The sequence below is a fragment of the Piliocolobus tephrosceles genome, chromosome 14 (genome assembly GCF_002776525.5).
Source record: "Piliocolobus tephrosceles isolate RC106 chromosome 14, ASM277652v3, whole genome shotgun sequence".
NCBI classification, from domain to species: domain Eukaryota; kingdom Metazoa; phylum Chordata; class Mammalia; order Primates; family Cercopithecidae; genus Piliocolobus; species Piliocolobus tephrosceles.
In genome coordinates, this window is record NC_045447.1 from 64,396,778 (window position 1) to 64,407,861 (window position 11,084).

At 39.5% G+C, this 11,084-nt stretch overlaps 1 protein-coding gene across 1 annotated transcript; it reads left to right on the forward strand.

Annotated features, from left to right (window-relative positions):
• Positions 1 to 5,193: 5,193 nt before the first annotated feature.
• LOC111543272 (thymosin beta-10) lies at positions 5,194 to 5,322 on the forward strand. Its single transcript, XM_023213113.1, has one exon. The coding sequence runs from the start codon at positions 5,194 to 5,196 to the stop codon at positions 5,320 to 5,322; it is 129 nt and encodes a 42-aa protein (XP_023068881.1).
• Positions 5,323 to 11,084: the final 5,762 nt, after the last annotated feature.

Sequence of the window (11,084 nt, forward strand, 5' to 3'; positions counted from 1 at the left end):
GATGCCAACACGGAGATGACACAAACTTTGGAATTCCCTGACAATACTTTAAAGCAGCCATCATAGTCAAACTTCGAAAAACTAAAGATAAGGAAAAAATATTGAAAGCCATGAAAGAAAAATGAAGGAAAAAGACCCATTCAAATGACAGCCAGTTCCTCATTGAAAACCATGGATGTTAGAAGGATTTAGCAAACAATTTTCAAGTACTAAAGGAAATACCTGGCAATGCAAAATCTTATGTTTTAGGAAAATGTGTTTCATGAATAAAGGGAGGCTATCAAAATACTCTTTTTTTTTTTTTTCCTGAGATGGAGTCTTGCTTTGTCACCCGGGCTGGAGTGCAGTGGTGCAGTCTCGGCTCACTGCAAGCTCCGCCTCCCGAGTTCATGCCATTCTCCTGCCTCAGCCTCCCAAGTAGCTGGGACTACAGGCGCCTGCCACCATGCCCAGCTAATTTTTTGTATTCAGAATACTCTTAACTGAAAAAAAAAAACTAAGAGTATCTGTTGCCAGCAGACCTACTCTGAAATAATGACCAAAGGAAATTCTTGAAACAGAAAGGAAATAATAGAAGGAAACTTGGGACATCATGGAGGAAGAAATATTGGTAAATGCAATAGACTTTACTTCTCCCCTTGAGGTTTCTAAATTATATTTAATGGTTGAAGCAAAAATGTGAAGCCTGTCTGATGTGCTCCTCAATGTATATAAGGGAAATATTTAAGACAATTATAGGCCAGGCGCAGTGGCTCAAGCCTGTAATCCCAGCACTTTGGGAGGCCGAGACGGGCGGATCACGAGGTCAGGAGATCGAGACCATCCTGGCTAACATGGTGAAACCCCGTCTGTACTAAAAAATACAAAAACTAGCCAGGCGAGGTGGCGGGCGCCTGTAGTCCCAGCTACTCGGAGGCTGAGGCAGGAGACTGGTATAAACCCGGGAGGTGGAGCTTGCAGTGAGCTGAGATGCGGCCACTGCACTCCAGCCCGGGCGACAGAGAGAGATTCTGTCTCAAAAAAAAAAAAAAAAAAAGGGCCGGGCGCGGGGGCACAAGCCTGTAATCCCAGCACTTTGGGGGGCCGAGGTGGGCGGATCACGAGGTCAGGAGATCGAGACCATCCTGGCTAATATGGTGAAACCCCGTCTCTAATAGAAAATACAAAAAACTAGCCGGGCGACGAGGCGGGCGCCTGTAGTCCCAGCTACTCGGGAGGCTGAGACAGGAGAATGGTGTGAACCCGGGAGGTGGAGCTTGCAGTGAGCTGAGATCCGGCCACTGCACTCCAGCCTGGGCGGCAGAGCAAGACTCCGTCTCAAAAAAAAAAAAAAAAAAAAAAAAAGACAATTATAAATAGAGGAGGGTAAATGGACGTAAAAGTTTTGTATACTTCACTCCAACTGGTAAATGTCAACAGAAGTAAGCTATGTTAAATTATGTATGTATACCTACAGCAAACTTCACATTTATATGAAGAAATACACTAAAAAATACTAGATAAATGAAAATGGAATTCTAACAAAAAGTTCAAATAACCTGCAGGAAATCAGGAAAAAGAAAATAAACCAAAAACAAAGGGAACCAACAGAAAACAAAAAACAAAATGCCAGAATTTAGCCCTAACATATCAATATCATATTAAATGTAAGTAATCTAGGCCGGGCGCGGTGGCTCAAGCCTGTAATCCCAGCACTTTGGGAGGCCGAGACAGGCGGATCACAAGGTCAGGAGATCGAGACCATCCTGGCTAACACGGTGAAACCCCGTCTCTACTAAAAAAAATACAAAAATCGAGCCGGGCGAGGTGGCGGGCGCCTGTAGTCCCAGCTACTCTGGAGGCTGAGGCAGGAGAATGGTGTAAACCTGGGAGGCGGAGCTTGCAGTGAGCTGAGATCCGGCCACTGCACTCCAGCCCCGGCAACAGAGCGAGACTCCGTCTCAAAAAAAAAAAAAAAAAAAAAAAAGTAATCTAACTATATCAATTAAAAGACAGAGATTTGCAGCAGGGATTAAAAAATATGGCCCAACTCAAGAGGCTGAGGTGAGAGAATTGCTTGAGTCCAAGAGTTCAAGTCCAGCCTGGGCAATGTAGCAAGACCCTATCTTTAAAAAAAAAGTGATCCAGCTATCTGCTGTTTACAAGAAATGTACTTTAAATATTAAAAGATTAGTTGAAAATAAACAGCTGGAAAGGTCATATGGTTCAAACATTTATCAAAAGAAAATAGGAGTGGCTGGCTGCAGTGGCTCATACCTGTAATTCCAGCACTTTGGGAGGCTGAGGTGGGCAGATAACCTGAGGTCAGGAGTTTGAGTCCAGCCTGACCAACATGGTGAAACTCCATCTCTACTAAGAATACAAAAATTAGCCAGGCATGGTGGCAGGCACTTGTAGTCACAGCTACCCGGGAGGCTGAGGCAGGATAATCACTTGAACCCAGGAGGCAGAGGTTGCAGTGAGCCGAGACTGCACCATTGCACTCCAGCCTGGGGCATAATGGTGAGACTTTGTATCAAAAAAAATAAAAAAGAAAACAAGAGTGACTTTATTAATATTAGATAAAGTAGACCTCAGAGGAAAAAAAAAATACCAGAGACTGAAACATTATTTAAGGACAAAAGGGTCCAGCCGAGCTTGGTGGCTCACACCTGTAATCCTGGCACTTTGGGAGGCCGAGGCAGGCAGGTCACGAGGTCAGGAGTTCAAGACCAATCTGGCCAGCATGGTAAAAACCCCTTTCTACGAAAAATACAAAAATTAGCCTGGTGTGGTGGTGCACGCCTGTAGTCCCAGCTACTCGCGAGGCTGAGGCAGGAGAATTGCTTGAAGCTGGGCGGCAGAGGTTGCGGTGAGCCGAGATCTGTGCCACTGCCCTCCAGCCTGGGTGACAGAGCGAGACTCCATCTCAAAAAAAAAAGAGAATTCTGGCCAGGTGCAGTAGCTCATAGTTGTAATCCCAGCGCTTTGGGAGGCCGAGGTGGGAGGATCACTTGAGCTCAGGAGTTTGAGACCAGCCTGGGCAATATAGTGAGACCTTATCTCTATACAAAAAAAAAAAGAAAAAAAGAACTCAACACCACCACCATCTAGAAGGATCTAATTGACATTTATCAAACATTCCATCCAACAAAAAGCAGGACATACAATCTTTTAAAGCACCAAAGTAACATATACAAGATAGACCATATCCTGGGCCAGAAAAATCCTCAGAAAACTGAAAAGCGTTGAAATCACACAGAGTGTACTTGTTGTCCCTATTTCAGATAACATGACTGTTTATGTAAAAGATCCCAATAGATCTACAAAAAACAGAGAAAGGAAAAGAAAAAGAAAAAAAAAACCTTTTAAACTTAATTGGTGAGGTCAGCAAGGTCTGAGATACAAGCTAAACACAGAAATCAACTGTATTTCTATATCTAGCATTGAACACTGAAATTAAACAATCATTCCGAAAAATAAAATACTAGCTGTAAATCTAACAAAACATGTATGGGACTTGTAGGCTGAATGCTACAAAATGCCAGTCAAAGAAATGAAAGAACGAAATTAACAGATATACTGTGTTCAAGGATTAGAAAACTCAACCTAGTAAAGATCTCAATTTTCCTCAAATTTATATATAAATATATGATATATTTTTGATGTCATATCTAATTATATATAATATATAATTTCTACAATATATGTTTAGTCTATGTAATATGTAATATAGAAATGTATATATTTATATATTATAATATATTTATATAATTGTATATGTTTATAATTGTATAAATTTATATACAGATATATAGAAAATATTTTTTAAAAAGCTAGGTGTGATGTATACTTGTAGTCCCAGCTATTCAGGAGGCTGAGGCAGGAGGATTGCTTGAGCCCAGGACTTCCAGGCTATAGTGCACTATGCTGAGTGATCAGGTGTCCACATTAAGTTCAACATCAATATGGTGACCTCTGAGGAGTGGGTGACCACCAGGTTGCCAAAAGAGGGGTGAATTGGACAAAGTTGGAAATGGAGCAGGTCAAAACTCCCATGCTAATCAGTAGTGGGTCCTTGCTTGTGAGTACCCAAAGCACTCCAGCCTGGGCAACATAGTGAGACCTCATCTCTTAAAAAAGAAAAAAATTCCAGTAAAAGTTTTACAGATACAGACAAGCTTATTCTAAAGTTTTTGACAAAGGTGAAAAAGCAATTCAAGAAAACAAGAATAGCCTTTTCAACAAAGGTGCTAGAGCATTCAGAGATCCATAGACAAAAAGAATGAACCTCCACTTAAACCTTACAAAAATTAACTCAAAGTAGATCACAGGGTTAAATATCAGACATTAAATGCTAAAGTTTTAAAGAGAAAACAGAAGAAAAATCTTTGGGATCTAGGGCTTAATGAAGAGTTCTCAGACATGACAACAAAAGGATAATCCATCAAAGAAAAAAACCTGGTAAGTTGGACTTCATTGAAATGTAAAACTTTTAGTCTGTGAAAGACCTATAGGGAAGATGAAAAGACAAGTTACACAGACGGAGAAAATATTTGCAAATCACGTGTGTTACAAAGAACTCTTATCTAGAATATATAAGGAGTGCTTGAAACTGGGTCTCTTGCCATAGCAACATGATTGGGAGCACCAGGAACCCAGGGTTGGAGCAGGACGCCATGGATTGCTTTAACCCTTTTCCTGTTTAGAAAAACAAGGGACAGCTCACTGCCACTGCTCATTTAATTTTACATAAACAGGCTCTTTGAGGCTGAAGCAAATCTGACTGATTTTCGATGTGAAAATAAAATATAAAAACCGTTCCTGAAGCTATTTCTAAACAGAACTAACATAAAAATAGTCTGAATCATCAGAATCGTCTATTTTGGAAAAACCGGATTCATCAAATGAATCTTCGGGCAACAACTGTTTGAGAACGATGTTAACATCGTGTGTAGGAATGTTATGTTTTCTAGGATCTGGCATTTTCAGTGATTGAGAATCACTATATTTTGCAAATGGAAATACCACTACTAAAAACAAAATACCATAAACAGAGTGATGTCTTTTGTTTCCAAAGACAATATTCTAGAACTATGTGAAAATAGTAACAAAAGTGAGATATTTTGTGGCAAAATTATCTCTGGGTAAACGCTGCAGCCACAAGTGCTGCTGGAAAGTGTTCTCAGAGCAAACGGGAAAGGGGTTAAGAAAATGGCATACAAACTGGACCTGGGGGAAATTGCCAGCTTGGATAAGGTCAAGCTGAAGGCCACAGAGATGCAGAAGAACACTCTGTCAACCAAAGAGACCACAGAGCAGAAGAGGAGTGAAATTTCCTGAGAGCCTCGAGGACTCCCTATGCCTGTCATCTTTGAGCCCCCACTTGAGATGTGGAGGAAGAGCCAACTGCAAGATGGATACGCCCCACAAACTGCACTGTGAAACAAACCTGGGCTCTCCGCACCATGCCACCGACCTGTGAGTCTCTGAGGGGAGCTCCAATGGGACTGCCAAATTCTCCAGCTTGCCCCTGGATATTATAGAAAATTATCTGTGGCCGGTTGCGGTGAGTCACACCTATAATCCCAGCACTTTGGGAAGTCAAGGCAGGCAGATCACCTGAGATCAGGAGTTCCAGACCAGTCTAACATGCTGAAACCTCGACTTTACTGAAAATACCAAAATTAGCCAACTGTAATCCCAGCTACTCGGGAGGCTGAGGCAGGAGAATCACTTGAACCCAGGAGGCAGAGGTTGCAGTGCGCCGAGATGGCGCCACTGAACTCTAGCCTGGGTGACAGAGGGAGATTCTGTCTTAAAATAAATAAATAAATAAATAAACAAACAAACATATATGAAAATTATTTGTATGAATAATGAAAATAAAACACAATTTGTGGCCAAAAAAGATAAAAAAAGAATGCTTGAAACTCAACAGTAAAACCACTCCAATTAGGAAACAAGCAAAGGACATGAAGAGACATTTCATCAGAGGATGTACAGATGGCAAATAAGCACACGAATAGATGTTTAATATCAGTATCCATTTGGGAAATGCAAACTAAGACCACCCTGTGAGTATAGTGTAAAGAAAAAATAGTGACAATACCGAATTCTGGTGAAGATGTGGAAAAACTACATTTCTCATACATTGTTGGTGAGAATGTAAAACGGCTTAGCCATTCTAGAAAATAGTTTGGCAGTTTATTTTAAAAACTAAGTGTGCAACTATCATACACCTCAGTAATGATACTTCTGACCATTTATCTCAGAGAAATAAAAACTTATATCTATACAAAACTATATGTAAATGTTCATCAAACCTTTGTTTGTAATAGGGGAAATCTGGAAACAACCCCAATGTCCTTCAATAGGTGGATGGTTCCACAAATTGTGCCGTTCATACCATGGAATCCTATTCGGAAATAAAAAGCAATGAATTATTGATACATAGAAAAACTTGGATGGGTTTTAAGAGCCTTAAGATGAGTGATAAAAGCCAATCTCAAAAGGCCACATATTACATGATTTAATATATATAAAACTCTCAAAATGATGAAATTATAGGAATGGAGAAAGGATTAGTGATTGCCAAGGGTTAGGAATTGGGAGGAGGAGAAAATGACTCTAAAGGGGTAGCACAAGGGGTCTTCATGGTGGTGGGATAGTTCTGTATCTTGATTGCGGTGACAGGAATCTACAACGTGTGATAAGTGACAGATAATTATACATACACATTGTTCCAACATCAACTTCCTGATTTTGTCATTATACTATAATTAAGATATAACCATTGGAGGATATGAGTGAAGGGTTCAAAGGACCTTTCTGTATTATTTTTGCACCTTTCTGTGAATCTATAATTATTTCAAAATAAAAAGTGAAAACACACAGATGTGTACACTGTAGGTTCAAGAGAAATTTTGTTTAAGGTGAGGAAAATCTGCCTTGTTTATAGATATTATGAAGGTATCAAGAAAAGGACCAGCAGTGAGAGAAATACAATATTTGCAGTGTTTACTCAACCTTTTTTCTAACACATGACCCCTACAAAGCTTCATTTTCTTCTCTTCTCCCACAGTGAAGTTTTTTTTCAGAATTCTATTTCCTTGAGTTTGTATTATGAAATACAATACCTTGGACGGTATGAGGGAAATGCCTTGGACGATATCAGGGAAATTCTTTACTTTTCCATCGAGGTAGCAGGGACAAAGAAAGACAGGTACTACTTTGAGAAGAGCTTAATGGCAGATCTTCTCTGTGGGGAAAAGGTTATCTGCTAAGACTGAGGATGATTCAAGGTTAAGTGTGAACCTGAGAAGTATTGACATGACTTGAAAGAGTCATAATGGGTTATACAACGGAGAGGAAACAAAATTTAATGAAGGACTAGTTGAGTGATCTTAAGAGTTCAGTGGAAAAGTGGTGAGATACTTTATTGAGCTATATTAATCTTTCTATGATTGTCTACATTTTTTTTGCTATCTCTAGGGCTACCAAGACATTCAAGGGATCATCGAATCAGGATGGTCTGAAGATGAGGAGGCTTTCGTATGTACCCAGCACAGCACATCAGCCTACTTCTTGTGAACTTGTAGAAGGAGGAAGGAAACTCTACAGTAAGACTGAATTTCCTGCTAGTCAATGTATTAAAGTCAGAGTTATTTGTCATAATAGATAAAATGTTTCTTATACAGCTGCTTTTGTGAAATATGATTCAAACTTGCCACATTTTTTTTTTTTTTTGAGATGGAGTCTTGCTCTGCGCCCCAGGCTGGAGTGCAGTGGCTGGATCTCGGCTCACTGCAAGTTCCGCCCCTCCAGGTTCACGCCATTCTCCTGCCTCAGCCTCCTGAGTAGCTGGGACTACAAGCGCCCGCCACCGCACCCGGCTAATTTTCTTGTACTTTTAGTAGAGACGGGGTTTCACTGTGTTAGCCAGGATGGTCTCGATCTCCTGACCTCGTGATCCGCCCACCTCGGCCTCCCAAAGTGCTGAGATTACAGGCTTGAGCCACCGCGCCTGGCAACTTGCCACATTAATATGAATTTTAACTTAAGGGACCTACATGATTTTGCTGCCTTCTTTAGCAACACTTGTGGCTTAGGAGAGAGAAAGCAGACATGGCCCAGTTCTGCCTCTTCTATCTTTTGAATTGTATAAAAAGAGTGAGAAAGACTCCCACATGAGCAAAACAAACATAGCATTGATAAGAAATACGGAACATTAAAGTGTTTCTCACTCTCCCTTCAAATAAACAATTTTGTTTGTTTTGAGACAGGATCTTGCTCAGTCACCCAGGCTGTAGTACAGTGGTGATCATAGCTAACTGTAACCTTGAACTCAAGTGATGGTGGGCTCAAGTGATTCTCTCAATTCAGGCTCCTGAGTAGCTGAGACTACCGCACGTGCCACCGTGCCCTGCCAGTTCTTTTTAGATGTTCTAACTACTCATCTCTAAGATTTGTCATTAGAGCTGGTAAATAAATCATCTCTGCACAGATGAAGTGGTATAAACTGGTGAAACTTGATTCTTAAAATGTAACTGGAAAGTTTCCCATGACTACTAAACATTTCCAGATACACTGATTAAAATCCAGGGTAAAAATTTAAGTGATTCTCTTAAATTGAATGTGTTATTCAATAATATACAGTTGGCCTGCCCTATCTGTGGGGGATTGTTCCAGAACCCCCGTGGATATCATAATCCATGGATACTCAAGTTCCTTAGTTAGCACTCACAGGGGGAGGTGGGATGGAGGGGGTGGGGTGAGGAGGTGCCAGATTCTGCATCTGCGGATTCTACCAATGCAGAATGCAGGTACTGCTTTTTCCATCAGAGTTGGGGTTGGTCGAATCCATGAATGTAGAACCTGCTGATAGAGAGCCAACTGTATTTCAAGAACCTATCATCATATAATATTTTTTTCTAGTTTATCTTTATCTTATAAAATGTTTAAGCTAGGCAGTGATGCGTGCCTATAATCCTGGCTGACATAAGAGGATAATTTGAGCCCAGGAGTTTGAATTCAGCCTGGGAAACATAGCAAGACCATATCTCTAAAAAAAAAAAAAAAAAAAAAGAGTTAAAAAATTTTACCTCCTAGTAAGAAAAAATTAAAATATATACTAACTGCCAGACTGAATAGTATTTACCATCTACGCCTTCCCTTTTCATTAAATATTATACTTAGAAAAAATCTGATCATGACTCATCTATTTGAGAAGCATTTCCAATATAATTTTCGTAATGAATAATGTATTAAAATGTGTAATATATGTTGATTTGGTCAATTATATATGACCAACTTTAATGAAAAACAATCTGAGGAAAAAATCTATGTCTTATAATCACAAGAAAAAATGTGTACTTTATAATTTCAATTTATATACATATTACAGTTACAGAGAACTATGATGGGTTCATCAATACTTTCTTTCGTTTTTCTTTTTTGGACACAGAGTTTCACTCTGTTGCCCAGGCTGGAGTGCAATGGCATGATCTTGACTCACTGCAACCTCTGTCTCCCGGGTTCAAGTGATTTTCCTGCCTAAGCCTCCCGAGTAGCTGGGATTACAGGCATGTGCCACCATGCCTGGCTAATTTTTGTAATTTTAGTAGAGATGGGGTTTCACTATGTTGGCTAGGCTGGTCTCAAACTCCTGACCTCAGGTGATCTGCACGCCTTGGCCTCCCAAAGTGCTGGGATTACAGGTGTGAGCCACCATGACTGGCCCTAAAGTACTTTCAGATATAAAATGTATTGGATTACAACAAAATTCTACAGAGCAAGTAGAATGGGAATTAGAGTTCAAGGAAAATAAGCAAATATGGAAAATTTTTAAATGCTAATATATTTTTATTAAAGAGCAAGAATTCTGTATTCCTTAAAATAAAGATGTATTTATTCACATTTTTCTGAAAATGAATAATAGTGGCCATGAAATCACTGTGGGTATTTATACTACACTTCATGTAACATTTTTATTTTAAAATATCTCTAATGTGCTAGAAATTGCATCTTTTGGAATGATTAAAATGTTGAAAAAATGTTATATTTCAACTTAAAATGTTTGGCAGCGGGAATTATAGCAGCAAAAAAAATGTGAAGACTGTTGTCATAGGCATCATCTAAGGCTAGAAAGTGGGATATGCTGAGTGAAGTGGGATGCAAAAATGACTAAAGTCAAGTTAACTGAGAAAAAGAGGTTCAATGGATAGAACAGTGCTGGAGAGTTGCCTGGATTATGATCACAGCAGAAAGCTCCAAGTTTAAAATCTTGGAGATAAAAGAGTTCTCAGTCAAATAAAATATGCAGGCCTGTGCTCGAGAGGTATTGATTTTTTGAAATTATAAATATATGTTCCTTGGGGCAAGGAATGTCTTTAAAACACTACAGATAAAAACGCAAAATTTAAAAACCTATCATATGATTATAAATTATTAATACAAAACTCTCTAAGTAAAAAATTGCATACTACCTAAATGTGCAACATTTGAAGACTATTTAGCTACACTATAGTATAGCCAGTAATGTAGTCACTAAAAACAATATTTATAAATAAGTGGGAAGAAACAAATCTTTTTTGTAGAAGAATTCCGAATTTTATATAGAGAGAGATAGTCCCCTCTCTAGGAGGTGAAGCTTCATTCCTGGGTGCCCCTGACCCCCCTGGGAGTGGGCTAGACTTAGTGACTGTTTCCAAAGAATAAGTAGGGAAAGAAAAAAACAGTAACTTTATAGTGGAGGAACCTAACAGACATCACCAAAATCGTGATGAAGGTTAACATTACTCATGGTGTCATGTTCATATCATACAGCTGATAAGATGTGACCAGAAGGACACTTTACTTTGGGATATTCTTTCCAAAATCCCATATCACTAGTGTAATCATGAGGAAAACATAGACCAACTCAGATTAGGGGACATTCTACAGTGTATCTAGCCAGAACTCCTCAAAACTGTCACGGTCAGGAGAATCGCTTGAATCTGGAAGGTAGAGGTTACAGTGAGCCAAGATTGTGCCACTGCACTCCAGCTTGGGTGACAGAATGAGACTCTGTCTCAAAAAAAAAAAAAAAAAAAAAAAAAAAAAGA

Coding starts and splice junctions, on each gene's coding strand:
- LOC111543272 (XM_023213113.1), top strand. CDS start 5,194: ATGGCATACAAACTGGACCTGGGGGAAATTGCCAGCTTGGATAAGGTC.